A 20,450-nucleotide genomic window follows, 5' to 3' on the forward strand; every position below is an offset into this window, starting at 1 on the left:
AGTTTCAAGATGTTATATTTAATTTCCTTATCTACAGGTGAATTTCCTGTCGCCAATTTAAACTTTCCGCGTAGTTTTTTTCCAAAATTCCGCTAGATGTCGCTTTATCTGTCATGACAAAGACACGTGACATCTTCTTTCATCTCTTTCTATGTTTCTATCTGTTTCTATGTTCAGAGCAGATTTCCATAAGCAAGTTTTAATACAGCCTGGGCAGGCGTGGTGATGGTAGTGTGTGTAAGTGTAATAAACAATCTGTGCATTTAACCGGAATACAAGCCTTAACCGTAATATGAATGTAAGTAATCTTCTTAACCGTTTTCTATCAACTCCCAGCTTGCTAGATGCAAAAACACGCCGAAAAACAGAGATCAATGACCATGGGTGGGTTTTACGGCACAGATTTTTCTACGTATTCGACGTACTCCCCATCTTTTATCTTTTTCTATCATGTAAGACGAACGCCTCACCTGATGTGACGTATGCTTGAAAATAGCTCTGTGGTGGGTTTGTCTCAGGACGTGTAATTATTGTGATGCAAGTTGTTTAAAATGCAATGCGGTTCGGTTAATTGGAATTTGTGGTGCTGACTTAAGGGAGAGTCTTTGACTAAAATGTAATTAATACGGAAATTATTTTATACATTTTATTCGGTGTTGTTTTACGTAAACAATGAAATTTGGGTAATTGTTTAGATTTTACACGAACATTATAATTAGAATTTATTACATGTTAAGGAAATTCCGTGCTACTCGTTTTCTGTTATCTGGAGCAAAGAAAATGGTATCGGTTTAACCCAGTCCGGGAATGCAGGAGATGCTCGAGTGCCAAACGGGGATACTTCAGGGATGCTTATACAGTTTTATAATATTTTCTTTTTTTACCACTTGAAGAAGTTTAGCAATCGATAAACCAGGAAGTAGTCGATTGCACTTGACAGAAACGATGTAACCTGTAATTAATGGTGGCGATTTTTACAGGCGGGAGCTCCTGTTTGATGGGAGATTTGTAACACAAATCGTTGGAAATGCAGGCTCTTCGGTTCGTTTACCAACTTATTCTGATATAATTAGTGTTTCAGTAGTCCAGTAGTAACGTATTTGAATGTTTTAATTTATGATGGAAGAACAATAAAATTCCTTCCACCCTCTGCCAGATTTTTTAATAATTCGAACAATGGTTTGCAGTCCATTGTTTTTCTATTTTTTATAGTCTGATGAGTTTCAGCCTGTGCAAAAGCTTTTGAAACGATGGGGAAGAAACATTTCGAAAAAAGCATTTTTTAGATGTAGCTATTAGTATCAAGTCATCTATGATTAGGAAAACAAAGAAAATTGTCTTCATTGAATTGTTGTTAATATCTACATATATATTTAGTGAAAAAGCACCTAGCGTTAGTAACTGATTTCATTAATCAACTTAATTAACCATGATTAATAATCATGAATAGTATGATCATGAAATTTGATCGACAGGTCTTTGACAACTTAAATATGTTCTATCTACGACCTACGATTTTTTTTCGGCGCCAAAAGTTTGAATCTACAGTCACTTTTCAAGGATATGTATTATCCACTCATTCCTATACAGTCTGTTCATAACAAGCTGTGTATTGATAACAGTTTCGAGTGATGATTTTGGACATCATCTTTCTAAATCTGATGGGATTTATTTAGTCGCACTGCAACTGACATGTAAAGACAGTTGTATGGTTTATGTTCTATAGATTAGTGTTCAAAGCGAAATGAAAACAAGCCAAGTTTACTGAAAATTGCTCCCAACCCTCTACCTGTTTAGAATTGTTATATGAACGAGACGCCACAAGCAATATAAACCAGACAACCTACTGTTTTAATTTTTAAAATATACAGGGTGTGTCAGTGAATCGTAAAATTCTGCACTTACAATCACATAAAATGCAGTTTATATTCTTTTAAAGCAGCTAGAAATTCTATTTTCAGAGGCTAAAGATGCAAAATTTATAAAATATACAGCCCCACCAAGCTCGCAAAAGCTCGAGAGTCTGCTTGGCCGAAGCGCCATTACGACGTAAATAAACATAAAATAAAACTTATTTTTTAGCGGTACTTTCTGTAAAGGAACTTTGTCAAAGCAGAGTGAAGCTAATCGCAGAGAAATTTTACGCTTGATTAGAACAGGAAGAGCTACCTCAGCTTTCTTAGATTTTGCCTTTTTTATAGTTTGGTCAATTGCCTAGTCAGCAGAACGTTTGCAGATGTTTATTTACATTTTTAAGTCGAAATAAGATATTTCCGTTCATGTAAAAAGGTCAATACAAAATAAATAAGAAGTTGCCAACCAGTTAAATCATCGAGAAATCCATGTAAAGATCTAAATTTAAAAAGTCCTTTCAAACTAAGAAAAGTCCTGCCAGAATAGCTGAAAAGAAACACATAAAACAGTTGTAAGAAAAATATCGCCCTGCACAGCAGTTGTGACCATTTGATGAATTATAGGCCAAGTCGCAAGGTTGCATCGTCGAAGTTGCTAAGGAAGCATGAATTTCATTGATATTGATTACTATGTTGCAAATTTAATTTGCAACTTGGCAAATGAACTTGTAATCAATTCATACAATAATGCAGACATTTTCTCGCTTCTCACTGAAGAATTATTTCGATGTTTGGTATAAAATTTCACAATATTTGAGAATAATAAATTGATACACCAACATGAGTATGTGTTTCTCACGAAAACCCATTGTAATCCCAACTATAATTTTTCTACTTTACCTCACCACCGATTTACAAAAAGGAGTCATTTACTGCAACATCGAGGTGAGACTCGCAAAATTTGAATATCGAACAGACCGTTTACGATAAAGAATTACTCTCATTTACTAGACGCGATTTAAAGCCTTTTAAAATCATGTAAAAGCTTCTCCTGCAAGCACGCCACATTTATTTTGCTGTGTTGTGATCCTCTAATAAAGAGTACCATTATAGTCAATATTTTTTATCTTTTCTGTGGTCATTGTTATATTAATTTACGTGACCTAATGTGTAAAAGTTTACTTGCTAGACTAATATTTCAATTTTAGCGTCAGAATCTGTAATTGCACTATACAGAGTGAATCTTCAATATGGCTTCAATTGCAAAATGTACATCTGCTTCTTATAATGAATTATCATTAAAAATGGGAAATAAAATGTTTTAACCGACGTTCAAGCGCGAGCTTTAAATTTTTGCTTATCAATATTTCATTAGCGTACTTGGAATAGGTCTGAAAATTGTCAAAATTTAGTGTTGTCACATTTTGTAGGTTTTGCTTCATTAAATTTTTGGAATGAACACTCAATCGATGTGGAATTTCTGCTTTGGCGTGTGCATCAATGTTACAATTTGCAACAAAGATCCCCTCAGGAATAAAGAACTACTTTAATCCCTTGTTGCATAATGTACTATTTCCTATTCAATTTACCTACATGGGAACATAATTATACCGAACCGTTATTTCACAAAGAACGCTTTAGAATAGCGGCAAAATGTTTACTTTTGGAAGATCTAAAATAAATTAAAATAAAGTTTTGGAATTAATAGAAGTCGCATGTTAAAATGATTGATTGTAATAAAAATCCATTGTTGCGCTATTACTACTACATATTGACTTTGATCCGTTTATTTCGATAGTTTCAATGATTTCAGTGTTTTATCCGAGTTTATGTTTATATGACTTTCATTTATGGAAATCGGCTTTTGATGAATGATTTATTATCAAAAATTGTACGAAATAAAATTGATATTCAATGCATCAGTGTCGTTTATTCACTTCATGCTGATTTTCACATCTGTAATTTTTTCAGTTTTCATTTAATAGTATATTATGAAACGCGTTTCATAATGAACATTTTGCCGCACGCACGTGTTTAGGACACGACGAGCGCAGCGAGGAGTGTCATAAAGTAGTAAGTGCGGCAAAATGCATTATGAACAAGTATCATACGCTATTTTTTCTATTTCGCCCCATTTTAAACGAAAAAACTTGACAAGAGAGAGAAGATGTTGATCATGATCATGATGGTTCTCTTGCATCCAAAGAGTTTTTCTCCGATGAATTATTAAGCCAAGTACAACAAGAAATAATCGTGTTTTGACCGATTTATCATTTATCAAAACTAAAATCTAAATTGTTTGACGGCAGGTTGAGGGTTTGCCCGCTGCAAACTTTAGAAAAATAAATGCCCCTGGAAATATTGGCACGGGATTGGTCCATTACGACACCAAAATAAGCTCAAACGTGTATCGAAATATCTTCATTATGAACGCGAAATAGAAAAAATACATTGTTACATTGAGCATCAAAAAAGTATATTTTTAACTTTTTGTATTAATATTTAGGTTAGCATCACTATGGAATTTCTTGCCATTTGAAAGAAAAGTTATTATGTTTCAAGAAGACAAAAACACGAGCCAAATTTACCAAATATATTTCTATATCAATGAAATAATTTATTGTCGATAACAGGCACCAATAAGAGTAATGAATATTTACTTATTTATCTTATAATACCAATACAATCAATAAATCAATTTGTAATCAGTTAATATCGTAATCTGATCATCATGACTGACAAAATCTTAATAAACAGTTTCTTTATGCAACGAGTTGCATAATAACTTGCCAATTCGTGTATAACTCGCTCCGCTCGTGCACCAATTATTCGAATGATAAATCAAAAAGCAAATCGGTGTTGGAAATGTTAGACAGTTTCATTTCCAATAATTTAATAATGATGACCTTAATTCAGTTAGTCGAAAAATTAAAATGCACATTTGTTTTGGTTTCATCGTGAACTTTACCTTAGACTGGTGCAATAAAAAGAAGTAGCGAACAAAAATTTTTCAATTGAATGAACTTTGCATCAGTTGGACGGATTTTTCATTACGTTTTTAACTGTCAGATTGGATCTAAATGGTTAATTTCATGTCACGAAACTATACAAACCACTCGCCGTTCCCTTTATTTTGCCCCATTTTTTATCCAGAATATTAAAACTTGACTTTCAGCTCCATTTGCGGCGTCACTTTGATTGACTGATCTCTGTTGCCTTTAATTAATGATGCGAGACTTGCGCCTTGAATTGACGAGGGTGAAACTGCATTTTGCGATTTTTATTTTGTAGCACGTTTTATTTCTATTGTTCTTCAAATTAAATTTTACATTCATCGAAAGTAAGAGAGATTTTCATCATGTTCATTGTCGTTGAATTGTTATACCTTCCCCAACCTTTAATCTGCAAAATATGATTAATGGAATTAAATTAGAGGAAAATAGACGATATTAATGGTTTTGTGGTGTCGAGCGACGAGCCGAAAATGATCGATACACGGTGTAAAAAAGTCCCAACGTGTTCCCCAACAATAGCAAGGATTAGGCGGAAGAAAAGAAGATTTGGTGAATGTGGATTTGTACCTGACGTTTAGATTTAAACATGTTTCAAATTATGCATGGAAGTTTGTCAGCAGGGAATGTGCCTTTTGATGGAAAATTGAACTTTTTTCTCATTTTGTTCACGAGAAGTATATGTGTAAGTCTAGAAAAGTTGCCTTTAAAAACTCGCAACACATGAAAATTCAATGGCGAGTTGTTACATAAATGCATTTGAAGAAGTGTTTTAATAATTCATGTGGAATAATTCTATAATTTTAATGAATAAATAATTTTATTGTTTGGATAACTCGAAGGGTAATTCTGTTTATTGCGTTGGGCCGGGCTGCGGGTCTGGCAAATATACAGCCGATTTGAGAAGTTAGAAATGAACATTGCTCGAAAAACTTTGAGATGTTATATAGCCGACAGCATCGATTTTGTCGGTTTAGGTTGAAATAGAAAGACTTTATACAAACCTCGTACAATTAATAGGTGTCACTCATGAAGGGCGTGGCTGAGTTAGAAGTGTTGTGTAGAACAGAACTACCATGGAGAACAGTTTAGTGCGAAATAGAAACAGTATTTAGCGGAAACAGAATTTTGTAAATAGGAAAAAGAAGGAGCAAAAAAAGGATAGTCTCTGTATTATGTCAGAAGTATGAAAGATTTCATCAATGAAAAACTCATGATTATTTATGTTTTATAGTTATCAATTCAGTTTACAAAAATCAAAATAAATTCACATAACTTTTCGATTTTAATACTGAAATGCTTGTTTTACAAATATTTTGTTGTTTTGTGTAAAAAATAAAAAACAAATTTTTGTTTAACTTGTAGCTCCTGAATTCAAGTCTGCTATTCAAAAAAAGTAGCACGTAAAGTTTTTCGGATGTGTCAACATTTAGTTCAACAAAAATGTGAATTTTATTTCTGCAAATTCGATAGTATTTGGTAATATTTTGTTACGCATTAATAATTTTATGAGATTATTAAATGGGAACATTTCTGGCTACTGGTCATTCAAATTTAAATTCTAAAATAATCACCTGCCTAATAATAATAGCTACATGTTTCGTCTATTAGCTTTACACTCTATTGTGGGTGTAGTGTGGGAGAAGGCTTATAATTGAATAGTAATTTATGTATACTTATTTTAGAAACTGTTAGAAAATTTCTTACATTAGTTTTATATTATTTTCTTTGTTTTTTGATATTATATGATGAAGTTCAGCGTGATTGTTAAAAATAATAAATAATAAACAACGGTAAATACAATTTTTTAATATGGAATGTTTGCATGTCTGCCTTCAATCAAAACTAAATTGGAATTCGCCAGATATCGAGAAATTGGCTAAACAAACCTACGCTTTGAACGATAAAACAATGAATACTTTTGTACATTCCATAAATATAAAGCGGAGGTGTTCCACTGTTATTCCAGTTTTTAAAGGTCCTGCTCCCTAAAGAAGATGAATTAATTTAATCACGATATCTTCGTTAATATAATTACTACTTAATTACAACTGAATATAATATAAATCTTACTAATAATGAAATTTGAGACCGATTGAATGAATAATGACAAAGCTGCCAAGAACAAAAATTTAATCACAAGAGTTGTAAATTGTTCTTAGTAGAACAAATACAAGTTTCAGTCTCTTGTGTTCACTTTTTTTGCTTGATTTATCTACCTTTGTATTAACTATCTCGAAGAGTCAATGACTAAACGCCTTGTCTCCCACATTTCGAACGATTCGATTAAAGCAGTTTTATTCAACTATCTCTGCCGTCTGAGTAACTTTTGCCTGCTGCTTATATTAAGTAGGAGTCGAATAAAAAGTTTATGATCAATGTCCTTCTACTTTCCGGTAGTAAAACTTAAGAAGTTCTTTTTACAACGAGGTGTGAAATGACTAACATCCTAACACTTTAACTATATGTGTCTCTCTTCGTTGTTCAATTTTATGAATTATTTATGTAATAATCCGTTCCGTTTACGAAATTTATGTGACTGTATAATTTACACGAAACAAATTGCCGGCTTAATCTGTTTGAAAGCGATCTCACCGAAAAATGGAAACCAGCGACCCTAACCACACATTTAGCACGAGATCGTTTAAAAAATTACGTTCATGAAGTCTTGGAATTTTAATTGTGTATTTTTGTAAATACGTCTTTGTTTTCGTTGTACATATGGTACCGGAAATGTTCTCGATTTAGACGTGCATTGCGCTGTAAATTCCCAGCTCACACGAACGTGCGATGCATTAGCGCAAAAACAAATAAACGAGCTAAATTAATAAAGTCGACCGACTGTATTAAGTCTCTTCGAAATGTTTCGACTTTTTCTAGACCGACAGATGTTTTGTATCAATCGCGGATGGTTTGTTTTTGTGTCGTCCGATTTTTCATTCTGCTAATGAAAATTTCAACACCGACTTAATTCAAGAAAAAAGTGGCATCAAATCGACGAAGCGTTATGCACATTCTTTTCACTGACTTCAAGCTAAATATCCTCCACCGCAGTCCATAACTCGGCATGAATTCCGGGAGATCCCTCCGGAATTATGGGGATACGTGCCTCCGGAAGGCATTGATAATGCACCGACATTGTAGGCAAATTGGCGAGTTTTTGTTGCTCGAATTTGGTCACGGTCGTTTTGCGGTTTTTTCGGATTGTGCTAGAGACAACAGATGACATTGAGAGATTAATATTGATTGGAAATTGGAACTAAGGAAATGATGGAAACGTAAGCATCGGTGTGGAATGGTTTGGATTCTGCATGAACGGAATGCGTACATCGCTGATTTTTAAATTGAAAGAGACGTAAATTAGAGGAATTTGAACTGTTTGGGAAGAACAAAGACGTGACGCTATTCTGGGAAAAACCGGAGATAATTGTGACAGACCCGAGCATTTATTGGAACGGTACGTGTTTAAATTTTGTAAAGTAATTGGTTTCTGTTGGCGAATGGCAGTCAGAGGAAAACATGTCTTCAAACCAAAATTACCGAACGTAAAGATCAAGGAACGGGCTCTATAGCCACTCTAATTCCATTTTCAGGGGTTGTTTGGAAGTTGAGTTGTTTCTCTCTTAAGTATCATGTATTGTTTGTTCTTTGAGAACAACTTGCCAACAGATACGAGCACGATTTTTACTTACCTGACATTTATGAAATGCTTTCTGCCGAATCAACAGATCAATTAGAGTTATTACTGCTCTGCCAATTCTGTAAAGGATCGTTTATCTCGAGAGATGAACGATGTGCTTTCGTGAACTAGATAATCTCTACCTATAAGACCTTCAGCATTTTCGCTTAAAAAATCGGCAATTTATGTGTAGCTTAATAAAATTTTGAACGTAATGCGACCTCAACCGCTATCTTCCGGAAATTATTTATGACTCGATATACCCCTGTTTCACTTGAAGCACTTTTTATCCCATTTAGTATCTTCGGAGGGTGAGGCAAAATCTTCGCGTAAATTTACCACACCTGCATAATTTACTTTTTATTGAAGAATACCACTGCTGTTTCTGGAATGAGCACAGCAATGTGGAAAAGAACTCAACTCAAACAGGAGGTAATAAATCACAATAATCAGACGACATTTATGTTTTGTTTACTTAATCCACCAGAAAATTTTTAAACGCAGGTTGCTTCGCAGTCAATCAAGTCTAGATTTATTAGCCGAATTTTCCTTTTGATGCACAAACCGGGACAATGGCGGACCAGTGCTCCGGGTGTGCGGTTTTCATTGTTAATAGTTTCTACGTTTTTAATTAAAAATTTGATGAATTTCCGCGGCGTGCATCCACTTGTTGGCTGTAAGACAAAATCGATCTCAACTGCAGAATTTCAATCAACGAGTGCATTTGATCGTTTCCAATACGCCACCTGCAGCTGTGTATATTTATTGTAACTTACCACCCTTATAATGGTTCACACCTAAGGCGGAGGTGCACTTCTTGTTTTGGACTGGCTTGATCAAGTCATAAACTGAATAAACAAGGGGTTAATGTAGAGTTAGTGTTTGTTATTAGTTTGTGAGAATGTCCCTAGGGGAAGAATACGATTTCTGGTCCACGAGAAATGCTAATGTGCAAAAGCCGTCGTAGAGCGGAATTTTATATTCACATTTTGTTATCACTCACTCTTTCAGGTGTTTACAGTGATAAACGCGAAAATGTTGTATTTTTGTCTGCACCGGAGGGAAAATCGTACATTTTAATAAATAAGTATTATTAGTCTAGACTCCAGACCATTCCGAATCAATGCTGCAGTTATCGTGGATTCCAGGGATTTTCATGTAAATGCGATCTAGTTAGTTCAATCAACTGGTTATTGGAGTTCGGCGTAACTTCTGAAAGTTGCTAAATTTGATTATTATGACTGTTTTTTGTAAATACACATGTCACGTTCTAGTTTTTATTAAAATGAGTTCATTCTAATCAAATCTGTTCATTTATGATGTTCCCATATCACATATCAAAGGAAATTGCTTTTCTCTGGGTGTAAACGTCAGATTATGTTAATTCCCATATTTGTTTCCCGTTAGATCAAAGTCCCAAGAGAGTTTAAGTAAGAGAAGAGTTCTAAGATTTCTTAACGTCCAATTACGATTGAAATATGCTGCCAGCTGCATAGATTGGCCGGAAAATCAAGATATGGATTTGTGAGTCAATCCATTTATCTAAATGACTGCCACATTTGAATTTATAATGACCGAACATTATTCGGTTCATTTTTAGTTCTGTCTTAAGGTCAACTTAATTGTGTGCAATAATTAAGCGGCATTGTTAATGATTTACGCGCACAATTTAATGCCAAGTAAATGTTGTCGTCATAAACTTGTTATTCTTTTTGTTTCATTTGCAATTCCCGTTTACTTTGCTTCTTATCGTATTTGCTTGTGATGTCACTTTTTACATAAAAACGTAGGTAGCTACCATTCAGGTCAAATGATAAAATTCTGTTGTTTATAGCTTACTCCGGTTGTAAGAAAAGTTTAAAATTGTCACGAATCTTGATGCTAAACGTCTTAGTGTTGATACCTTTGGGAGAGGTCGAAATAAAGTATTCCTGCCATTCGGAGGTTTTCCACTTGAAAGTTAAATGAAAAGAATAATTCCCACGAGTAATCATATTTTATATGACGTACAAGAGGGATGAGAGTTATTCTATTACAGTGAGATTGTTTGTTCTTGTATTAAGTAATAACATGCCATAGGTGATAGCGACAGTACTGAAACAATATTGCGCTAGTTTATTTCAAGGCCTTTGCACTGGAACCATCGCGAAGGTGTCATTACTAGCGTTTATAAATAGTATTGTTGTAATAATAAACAATTATGCAAGGTATTAAAGAAGTGTCAAACGCACGACAAATAAGCTCGTTAAAAAAAGCGTAGTATTAAAATTAAAACGTTTGATTTGATAATTCTTGGAATCATACAAAAAGACCGTCAAGTTAACAATATACCGCCTCCAGTTTTCTTGAACTTCCCTTCGTTTTTGTTCTCCGAAAAACCGCTTCAAAGCTCTTGCGAAAATTAACTAGATTCCTATTTCGACAACCCTTTTTTTCTTGTCTCCAATCCTTTTTTCACTTGTCTCCTTGTGTCACGTCCATTTTCAGAATTTTTCTTCATCGATCGTCGTCTAGTCCGCCTCCAGATCATAAACTCCTGAAAAACGTCTAGGTTTACAGTACGTGTCACAAAAACAAATAATATACTCTACTCCCATTTCATTTGTACTCTTCTGCGCCTCGTGAATAATTTACATGGTTTTGTTGTCTTGCATCATTTCTGGCTGGTCGCATGTAATTTGTCGTACCATTACGTTTTATTATTAAGGAGATTTGTCGGGAAACTGATCTCGTTTCTTTTCATCGATAAACATCGTAAAAACCGCGAATACCGATGTTGAGCAGGCTCTCAATGGCCCCATTGATCTAATTCGGACCGCTTCTCGAACACGCACGCGCAAAAAAGGCAGTTTTATTAGCGGATTTCACTGGAGGTTTTTCTGCTAAACTAAATTACTTCTAATAGTTTAAACACTGGACATTTTTCCCAGAAAATTCATATCGTTTTAATATTTTCCAACTAGATTGACCTATTTCCACGAAACGAGACAGACTGCCGACATTTATTAAATTCGAAATAAATTGTTCGTTGAAAAGTCGTTGGTGGTTATATTTTATTGCATTCAGTATTTTAACGGTGCTATTTGTTCCCTATTACCAGTAAGTGGTGAAGAACATTTACGAATTATGTGTATAGCTGTACACATTAAAGTGAGACAAGACATTACGGTTTGTTAACGTTTTCCCATATTTTTCATTGGTGAAAATACGATCTGTCCTATCGTAAATGCAAATAAAGGCTATTAACATAAATTTTACACTTCAAAGGACAGTAAAACTATCAAAAAGTGATTCCAAGATTCGAATTGATAAACGTGCGTTACCTATAAACTCTTATCAGTGTGTAACAAATCCTCAACCATGGTCCGATTTTCGTGTTAGATATAATAAAAGGGTCTGATCTCGGGAAATTGTAACGTTCGAGCTAGAAAAATGTTTTCTTTCCCTTGTATAATTACGATTAAATGCTACCGAATTGGTCAGTTTTTGTGTCGCAGATTTAACAATAGAAGTGATCAGTGGATTAGTCTAAGTTAATCTAAATCAAGTATTATTTCATTAGGTTCATACAATCCAATTGGATTTATCTGTTTGATCTACTTACTTGAGAGTAATCCAGTTTATTCCCGTGTATACTCTAACCAGATTTAAGCTATTTTAGTTTTATCTGGTATGTTTAGGCACGTTTAATGCGATTTGTTCAAATCCAAGATACCAACCTAGTCCATGCAACTATTAGTTCATTTTGGTTCATAACCTAGCTTGAACGCGATACATTTTTGTCTTAGGACAAGCCAAAAGAAGAACAAAAAAGTATTCAGATCTAAAATATTTTGTAATCGTAATCAAATTAAGATTTGCGGCTGGACAGTTTCTGTCGGGGGAAACGTTTCCAGTTTTGTTTATAATCCTCCATTCTTAGTGAATTTGTTTTTGTGTTTTATTTCATTGTGGATTAGATTAAGTATACTATAATACATGTGTTTTGTAAATAACCCTCCAGCCTTGAGCCAAAAAACATGAGGGAAAAATTGAGAGGACAGCGACAATCCAATTTGAAATTTAAGCACTGTACCTAAAGCACACTCAAATAGTACGAAAATGAAGATGTTTTTAAATAATCTTTAAATTAAAAAAACAAATAGAAAAAGTTACTACTTGTGTTTGGGTGATTTTACCTACGTTGAGAGTTAAATTTGGTGGCAGCGCCAAAATATTGAAGATAATAACAATTGCAGTCAGAGAACATTGAAGTAGATTTTATACTGTACAAGAACGACTAAATTTATACAGATTGCTTTGATAACATTTTTGGAAATTAAGTTTGTATGCACAAAATTTCTCTCCCTTGGCGTCTTCCTCACACGTATTTCAGAATTGATAATTACTAATTAGCTAAATTACGTTCAAACACATGAAATCTTAGCAATATGCTATTGTCAAAACACTCAGGAAATTAGGTAATTATTAAATCTTTTCGAATCGATTTCTATCCCCACATTCGATTTTAATCTACCAATAAAAATTCAAATTTTAACGGCCCAGGAAGTAATAAGTATTTATTTTGACAAGGCAATGCACTAAAACAAATTTGATGTTTTGATGCTCAATTAATTATAGTAAGTTTCTAGAGCAAGGGAGGCAACTTTTAGAAAATATTATTTATACAGCTCCGCTCTTTCTTCGTAGCAAAATGGAGAATGTGATTGAGGTGGGATTAGAACCCAAAAAAGAATTTCCTTATTGGCTCGCATTATCTTTATCAAAGTGGTTTTTATAACTAGAAACGCACCGAAGCAACCAACTCGATTGTAACTTTTCGTTGATTGGCTGGATGTCCAAAACATTTATTCGCTAATGAATTTATTAACAATTGGAAGTTGAAAACAATAAGAAACGCACACAACAAAATAACTCGAATTCTGAATTTGATGCGTAACTTTTTCATCCTCTTTTGTTTTTTGAATGGAATTTTTAATGAGGAAAACGAACGTTCGAGTGCACACATTTTTGAATTTTGATTTGATCTCTGTTAGTCATTAACACTTTGAAAACGAAGCAGAAGCGACCGACGCCGTTTTTGTCAGCGTTCAATTTGGTTTTCACCAAGCTTCGTCGGAGACGTTTTTGCCCCCGCTACAAGTAATATGCAATTTCGTAACGATCTCGAATTTATGTCAAATCCGGTGCATCCAAACGTTCTTTATTTAATCTACTTTTACCGGTGCAAATTTTTATGAGGAAATGTCAGGTAAATTTATACATCATTCGTCGTCTTAAATAAAAATTCGCGGTTGTAAATTCCAGTGCAGTGACGTTATATTATGATTTATTGTAGGCACATATACGCATCCATATTTTTTGCTTTGGACCATGTTAAATCGTGGTTTCAAAAAGAAAATTTTGTTCGCTTTAATGCTGTGGAGCTTCCGTCTCAATTCTCTTGATTCTGTAGCAGCTTTCAAAAAAGGACATGACAAACCGCTGACTGCACGTTTCTACTTTTATGAGTCTCCCAAGTGTTCCATGGTCCTGGAATCCGAGTTCCGCAATGAGTTCCAAGTTCTTTAATCAGCTGGCAGGTGCCCGCACTATTAACCGTTAAAATGATGACTTATCTGCCTTACAAAAAACAAAATTAACGAAAGGACTGTGTAGGTTGTATAAAGGATCTGCGAACATCTTGCAAAGATTGTTTACAATGATGTAACAATAATATTTACCTCAGTTTATTGTGATGTTAACGTTAAGATACTAAATTTCGACGTTTTGTTAACATTTATGATTAACTGTTTGCGCTTTGAATTTGTTGAAAGTAAAACTTTGTAGAGGGTTAACTATTTTTGCTTGTAACGAGTCGGGAAGGTTCATAATGGCAAAAAGCCACTTCTAAAGCTACCTCGAGGTTTCTGTTAAGCTGTAATTAAGTCGGGTTTAATGATGATTTACAGACGATATAAAACTAATAAAAGTGAAAATGTTGATAATAAATTGGGGGTTTTAATTAGTGCATAGCAAATGTTATCGGTTTGAAATTAATTATTTTTTTAAATTGAGTGTAAAATCGAATTTATAGCAGTATTGTCGATGAATAAGTTTTACAAATTGGAAAAATCAAATGTGAAAGCCAATTACATTTATTCAAAATAGTGCTGAAAAATGGTAATAAATAAATTGTATTTTTGTTTATCTTACAGTATGGTTTGTTTTCATTTGTCTGTATTTATTAGTTTAAATTTTTATTGATCGACTCGCTCAATGCTTGTATAAAATAATTGCTGATGTTACAATACTAATGCGAATGGCAAGGTCATAAAAATGGGTTAAGTGCACTTAGGAGACACAAATAAACGCAGACAAAAATGCTTCTAAATTTACCATTCTGGGGTGGATTTGGGTAGTTTTTTCTGGTTGTTTGGTGAATTTATATACGCCAAAAAAGACTTATCCGGAGTGAAATGTGGGAAGCCGAGCGTCCCAAATTGTAAAAAAACGTTGTGTATGAGGTGTCGTGGTGAATGTGGTTATGTACTTAATAATATGCACGTTGCATGTTCGTTTTTGTCGTTTCCTTGCAAAATTAATATCACTCTTCGTTTAGTAGTCGGTTTGCAAACATTATAAAAAACTTAATTCAACTTTGGTCGCGGATAGGTCTAACATTTATGCATTGACCACCTGTTGAATTGTGTTGAAAAAATAAATAATTCGTGTAGTAACACTGGCAGAAAATGACGCTATCAGTTGGAGAGTTTATTTATCAACTCTGACAACCATAACTTTTACAAATTCGAAAATAGAAGACGCTCGAAATAAATTTATTGTTTCTCAAGTAAAACAGAAGTTTCTCAGTTTACATCTTGTGTCTAACATTGTAATTTGTTGACTTGGATTTCTTTCTTTCTTTTTTATTGAAAACATTTTCAGTTAAAGAAACGAAGTAGGAGCTTCAAACGTCTGAATTAGTATTTCGGGAATTGCAAATGGTGTTCTAAATTAGAAAAGATTAAATTTAGATGATTGATCGACCTTTTACCGTATTTACAGTCTCAAGTGTCTGAAATTTCCAGTCTGAAATATCATAGATACTTTGTTTACAGTTCCATTTGTTTGTTTAAGATCTTCAAGTAAAATCCGCCAAAATTCTGAAGGTAATTTAAAGTCAGAAACTGAGACGCCTTCCTCCAACTAAAATTTGCATTGGTAATTTATTGTCCTAATTTAATCCAATTTTATCCGACAAAGATTATCGCACTTAAAATGTAAATTCTCACTTTTTTTTTCAAGTTTTTGTAACTTTTTGACCCCATTTAACACAACGATTTGTTTTAGGGTGTCGTGTTTTGGTAACTTCCTTTATCTCGCTCAAGCCCAGCGATGGACGCAAACAGTACCCGTGGTTCCACGGGTCAGCTCTCCAGCACCGGAAGCACCGGAGGCGGCATGCACCACTCCCATTCAACTCCCGCCGGTGTAGACGGAGGGGCACGAACTCCACCAGCCACGCCGAAAAAAGGTGGAAAAATGCTCGCAATCCGCGTCCAAATGCTTGACGACGCCGTCACCATCTTCCAAGTTCAGGTCGGTGTTTGGTATTTGCCCTTTCAAACTCACCCAAATTGATTTTTTTTGTAAAGCATTTTAACCGAACTTCAAAATTACATAAGAGCCGTGTCAAAGTTTGTAAACTTATCGGAAACTTGGGCAAAGGGAAGTGCAAAAGTTGATTCTGTTTTGCATGGGTCTTCGAGACGTAAAGCAGGCCGCTGTTCTGGCGCATCTTACAACATAAAGTCGATTATTTAAGGCGTAATTGCTGTGGTGTGCACTGGAGTTGCACATTTCAATGTTTTTTTCGGTTTTATCGGTCTCAAACAGTGGCATTCATGGCGAGTGGGTCCGTATTGTGAAAAAGCAGGACGTGAAACGGTGAGTTGCGTTCGGTAATGATGATGGCATGTCTGGAATGGCATTGTCGTAAACAATGTCCGAACCGGAAAAACAGTAGCGAAAAAACATAAAATTTCACGGAAATATAACATAATCTACCATTTTTACAGTTTCATGCAGTATCAAGCCTAAGATGATCCTTTTTTTTTTTAAGTACGGGACCTTAGTAATGTTGGTCGTAAAAATTAATGAGCTCCACGCAAAAAACTATTTCTTCCTTTGATCTGGACTGCAAAATTTCTAATAAAATTCCTAATTGGAGGAGAAATCCTGTTTGTACCTAAATAGACTTCGAAAATTCAAAACAATAAGAGACGATCGTCCCCCAATTAAATTTTCCCATCGAACCGAAATTACTTAAGTTCATTTCATTTAACCTCCAACCTCGACGATTTATAGCCTATCAATTCGACAGTTCAAATGTCACATGTCCCTGTCCAATTAGTTTCCTGTACGAATTTGCCCCCGGGTTAACTGCCTTCTTTCTGAGATTTATTTTTAGTCGCAGGTTATTTGTTTTGGTTTGGGGCATCTTCCTGTGTGCGGCGTCTCGAATACATAAAATGACAGATAAACAGTGGCGGAACACCGACGTAAACATTGACAATGGTATAGACTTACGGCGGCCTCCGGAATCAATATCTTTGTCACGGCGCTTATCAGGATAAAAATTCTCTCGGTGTTTTTTATAAACGAACATCTGAAATATAAATTCAGTTTTTTTGGCGGAAATGGAATGATCGCCAGATGAGTGATTCATTTCCATCAAAGGAACGGAAGAGGCGATAAAAGGAAAAAAATGTTACGATCAGCACTATTTTTTATTGTTCTTGAAGATCTGAAATTGTACCTCTGTTCGGTCTCTTGAAGGGTTAAACAATAAAATTTGGACAATGGCGGTTTCATTGGTGTCAAAACCAGTTGGAACCTTTTCAGTATATGTAATTGTTGGTTTAGAGACAGCTTCAGCCACTCATTGTGGATAATAGCCGGCAATCATTTAGATAATTGACTAATGAAATAATAACCGAAGGCCTGGCTCAGCCGAAATTGTGAGTGAAAATCGAATCGACCTTGTAAGTCGATAAACGTTCAATTGCCGTGGAAAAGTTGAACGGTTGGGTAATTTTTCACTTTTGCATTTGAAGAAATTGCATAATAATTAGCAATAATGTAACTCATTTCAATTTGCAAGCTGGTCGTTTCCTTCCAGGGCTTGTATGTTAATAAGGTTTGCAAATTGTCATGTTCTTATATGGTGATCTGGCGTTGGAGGTTCAGCAGATTGATGGAAGTGAATCATTTGCATGTTTCTGTTGTGGTTGGACCGTATACGACAAACTGATCCATTATTCAGACCTACCGAAAGGAAAAAGGGAAAATGTATTCCTTTTCCTGCATTTCTACCACATTTTCATACATTACCTTACTGCCTGTGTATTTTTTTTCACTTTATAATCTTCCAGGCTAAAGCAACAGGACAAGTTCTTTTCGAACAAGTCTGTAAGCAACTCCACCTACTCGAAGCCGATTATTTCGGACTGGAGTACGCGGACGCCGGTGGCACGAGGTATTGGCTAGACCTTCAGAAACCCATCTCAAGACAACTGGGGTTGTCTCTGGTGGATCCACTTCTTTATTTCTGCGTTAAATTCTACACTCCCGACCCAGGACAACTTGAGGAAGAATTCACGCGGTACCTCTTTTGTTTACAAGTGAAAAGAGACTTGGCTCAGGGACTGATGCAGTGCAATGAAAATACGGCAGCTTTGATGGCTAGCTATATAGTGCAAGCCGAATGTGGGGACTACGTTTCGGAGGACTACCCGGATCACACATACTTATCGAGTTACAAGTTTATACCCCAACAAGACCAAGAAATGGAACGGAAGATCATGGAAAACCACAAAAAACACTCGTAAGTTCGTTGCTCGTACGGTCATAAATCTGTGTTTTAACGATTTATGATCCAAGTTCTGTTTTGGACTAGATTTTTTACTAACTAGTGGTTTTCAGAGGACAATCGCCGGCCGAGGCTGATCTGAATTTACTCGAAACTGCCAGGAGATGCGAGCTGTATGGGATTAAAATGCACGCGGCGAAGGATCACGAGAATGTTCCGCTAAACTTGGCTGTGGCCCACATGGGTATCATAGTGTTCCAGAACTACACCAAAATTAACACGTTCTCTTGGGCGAAGATCCGGAAAATTTCCTTCAAAAGGAAAAGATTTTTAATCAAATTGCATCCGGAGGGATACGTGAGTTGATAGCCCTTCCTGTTTATATACTTCAATCTAACGGTTTCCAGGGGTATTATAAAGATACGGTGGAGTTCTTCTTCGAGGGCAGGAATGAGTGTAAGAACTTCTGGAAAAAGTGCGTGGAGAACCACGGGTTTTTTCGGTGTTCGTCTGTGAAAGCGGCGCCAAGACATAGGACGAGGGTGTTGTCCAGGGGCAGCTCGTTTAGGTATAGACCGGGTAATTGGTAGTCATTTGATTAGTCTCTTGTTGTTTTAGGTATAGCGGGAAAACGCAAAAACAGATCGTAGAGTTTGTCAGGGACAACTATGTGAAACGGCAGACATTCCAAAGGTAAGGGCGAGCTTCAAATTGCATGATTTATTTTGTAATTGATGATGAATTTTGAACACGTAGTTGTGACGATATGGCCGAGGCTAATAAGTAAATCATGTAATGACTGGCTTGTTTCGGTGGAGATTGGATGGCTAGGCTGTGTGACGGTGGAAATTTCGAATATTACACAGTCTGGTAGTTCGTCTCGGTTCCAGTATGGTAGTATTTGCTTCAGAGTTTTGTTTTATTTAAGGATACGGAAGTAGCGTCTTTGTGGCGTGTGGAGCATGGTTGTTGTAGCTTTTGGTCAACATAATGCTGTATCCGACCTATAGTAACAGTCAAGGGAAGGAGGATGGGGATTGATTATAGAACCGTATTTTCCAAATTGTCGTTTCTATAGCGCCACACATGTGCATGATGGTTAGTACGATTCGTATAGAAACGGCTGGTTGTGTTTTTTTAACCAAACTAGCTAACGGCTGTGCTCCATGAGAACTCACACGAGGCTTAACTTAGTTATAGAGCGACTAACTGTTCGATGTGTAGCTCGGTTATGATCTCATTCCTCATTCTCTTGTTTAGGTCGGCTTCATTCCGGCATTCTAGCGCTCATTCAAGTGCAAGCAACATGCACTCCAGTACAGTCGGGAACAGCATATCCGCACATCCCCTGTTGCCCCTAGCCGACAGCAACCTCAGCGGTAGGTACCACATTTTGCTCCAGCTAGGCGTCTGTCACAATTTACAAATAGAAGACCTGTTAGTGGACGCCCAGCTGCAGTCGCACAGTGGTTCAGAACCGTAGAAAGGCGAGCGAAATCGACGATCCTCCTCATTCAGTTCAAAATGCTTGGTTTGACGCCCAGTGTTATCATTGATCCCATAAGCACGTGTAGTGTTTGTGTATTGTCATGTTCCCACTGATTGAAAGTTAATTACATTATTGTAAATAAGACATTCGTACATCCGTTCGCTTTTTCTGGTATTTGAACCGTTGTAAGTCGGCTCGGCGGCCGCTGCTGTACTGAATATCGCTTACTGATGGTGGTTTTGCCCGCAGTGGAAGCCTCCAAACTGTCGGCTTCGCTGGGCTCGATGGGCGCAGCTGTGGGGGCCCCGGGTTCTCCGACGACGAGGTTAGCCTCTCGCCACCGCGGCACAGCTACGTCTTGGAGCTCGGCCCCCGACACGCGGCCTACCACGCTGCTTGCTCAGACGACGACCTCGCCATCACCTCCTCTGACGACGCAATCGGCCTCTCCGGCAACTTCTGCGACTACGAGTCCTCTCCATACTCCATACGCGGACCAGAAGCCGCCTTATGCCAGTTCACCGGTCGCCGTCCGCGCAGCAGTTCACAGGGCAGATACAGGTAT

At 36.1% G+C, this 20,450-nt stretch overlaps 1 protein-coding gene across 1 annotated transcript in view; it reads left to right on the top strand.

Moving 5' to 3' along the window:
- Nucleotides 1-147: 147 nt before the first annotated feature.
- The window catches only part of LOC148174122 (FERM, ARHGEF and pleckstrin domain-containing protein 1-like), a 33,574-nt gene continuing 13,271 nt past the window's right edge, over nucleotides 148-20,450 (top strand). The window contains exons 1-8 of the mRNA XM_088037632.1: nucleotides 148-298; nucleotides 15,876-16,124; nucleotides 17,960-18,411; nucleotides 18,510-18,753; nucleotides 18,804-18,964; nucleotides 19,015-19,089; nucleotides 19,657-19,775; nucleotides 20,135-20,446. Of these exons, the coding sequence (XP_087893758.1) occupies nucleotides 15,921-16,124; nucleotides 17,960-18,411; nucleotides 18,510-18,753; nucleotides 18,804-18,964; nucleotides 19,015-19,089; nucleotides 19,657-19,775; nucleotides 20,135-20,446 (1,567 nt within the window). The 5' untranslated portion in view covers nucleotides 148-298; nucleotides 15,876-15,920. The remainder of the gene's footprint in view (nucleotides 299-15,875; nucleotides 16,125-17,959; nucleotides 18,412-18,509; nucleotides 18,754-18,803; nucleotides 18,965-19,014; nucleotides 19,090-19,656; nucleotides 19,776-20,134; nucleotides 20,447-20,450) is intronic.

The sequence above is a fragment of the Gnatocerus cornutus genome, chromosome 5 (genome assembly GCF_029298725.1).
Source record: "Gnatocerus cornutus isolate USDA-ARS CGAHR chromosome 5, icGnaCorn1.1, whole genome shotgun sequence".
Classification (NCBI taxonomy): domain Eukaryota; kingdom Metazoa; phylum Arthropoda; class Insecta; order Coleoptera; family Tenebrionidae; genus Gnatocerus; species Gnatocerus cornutus.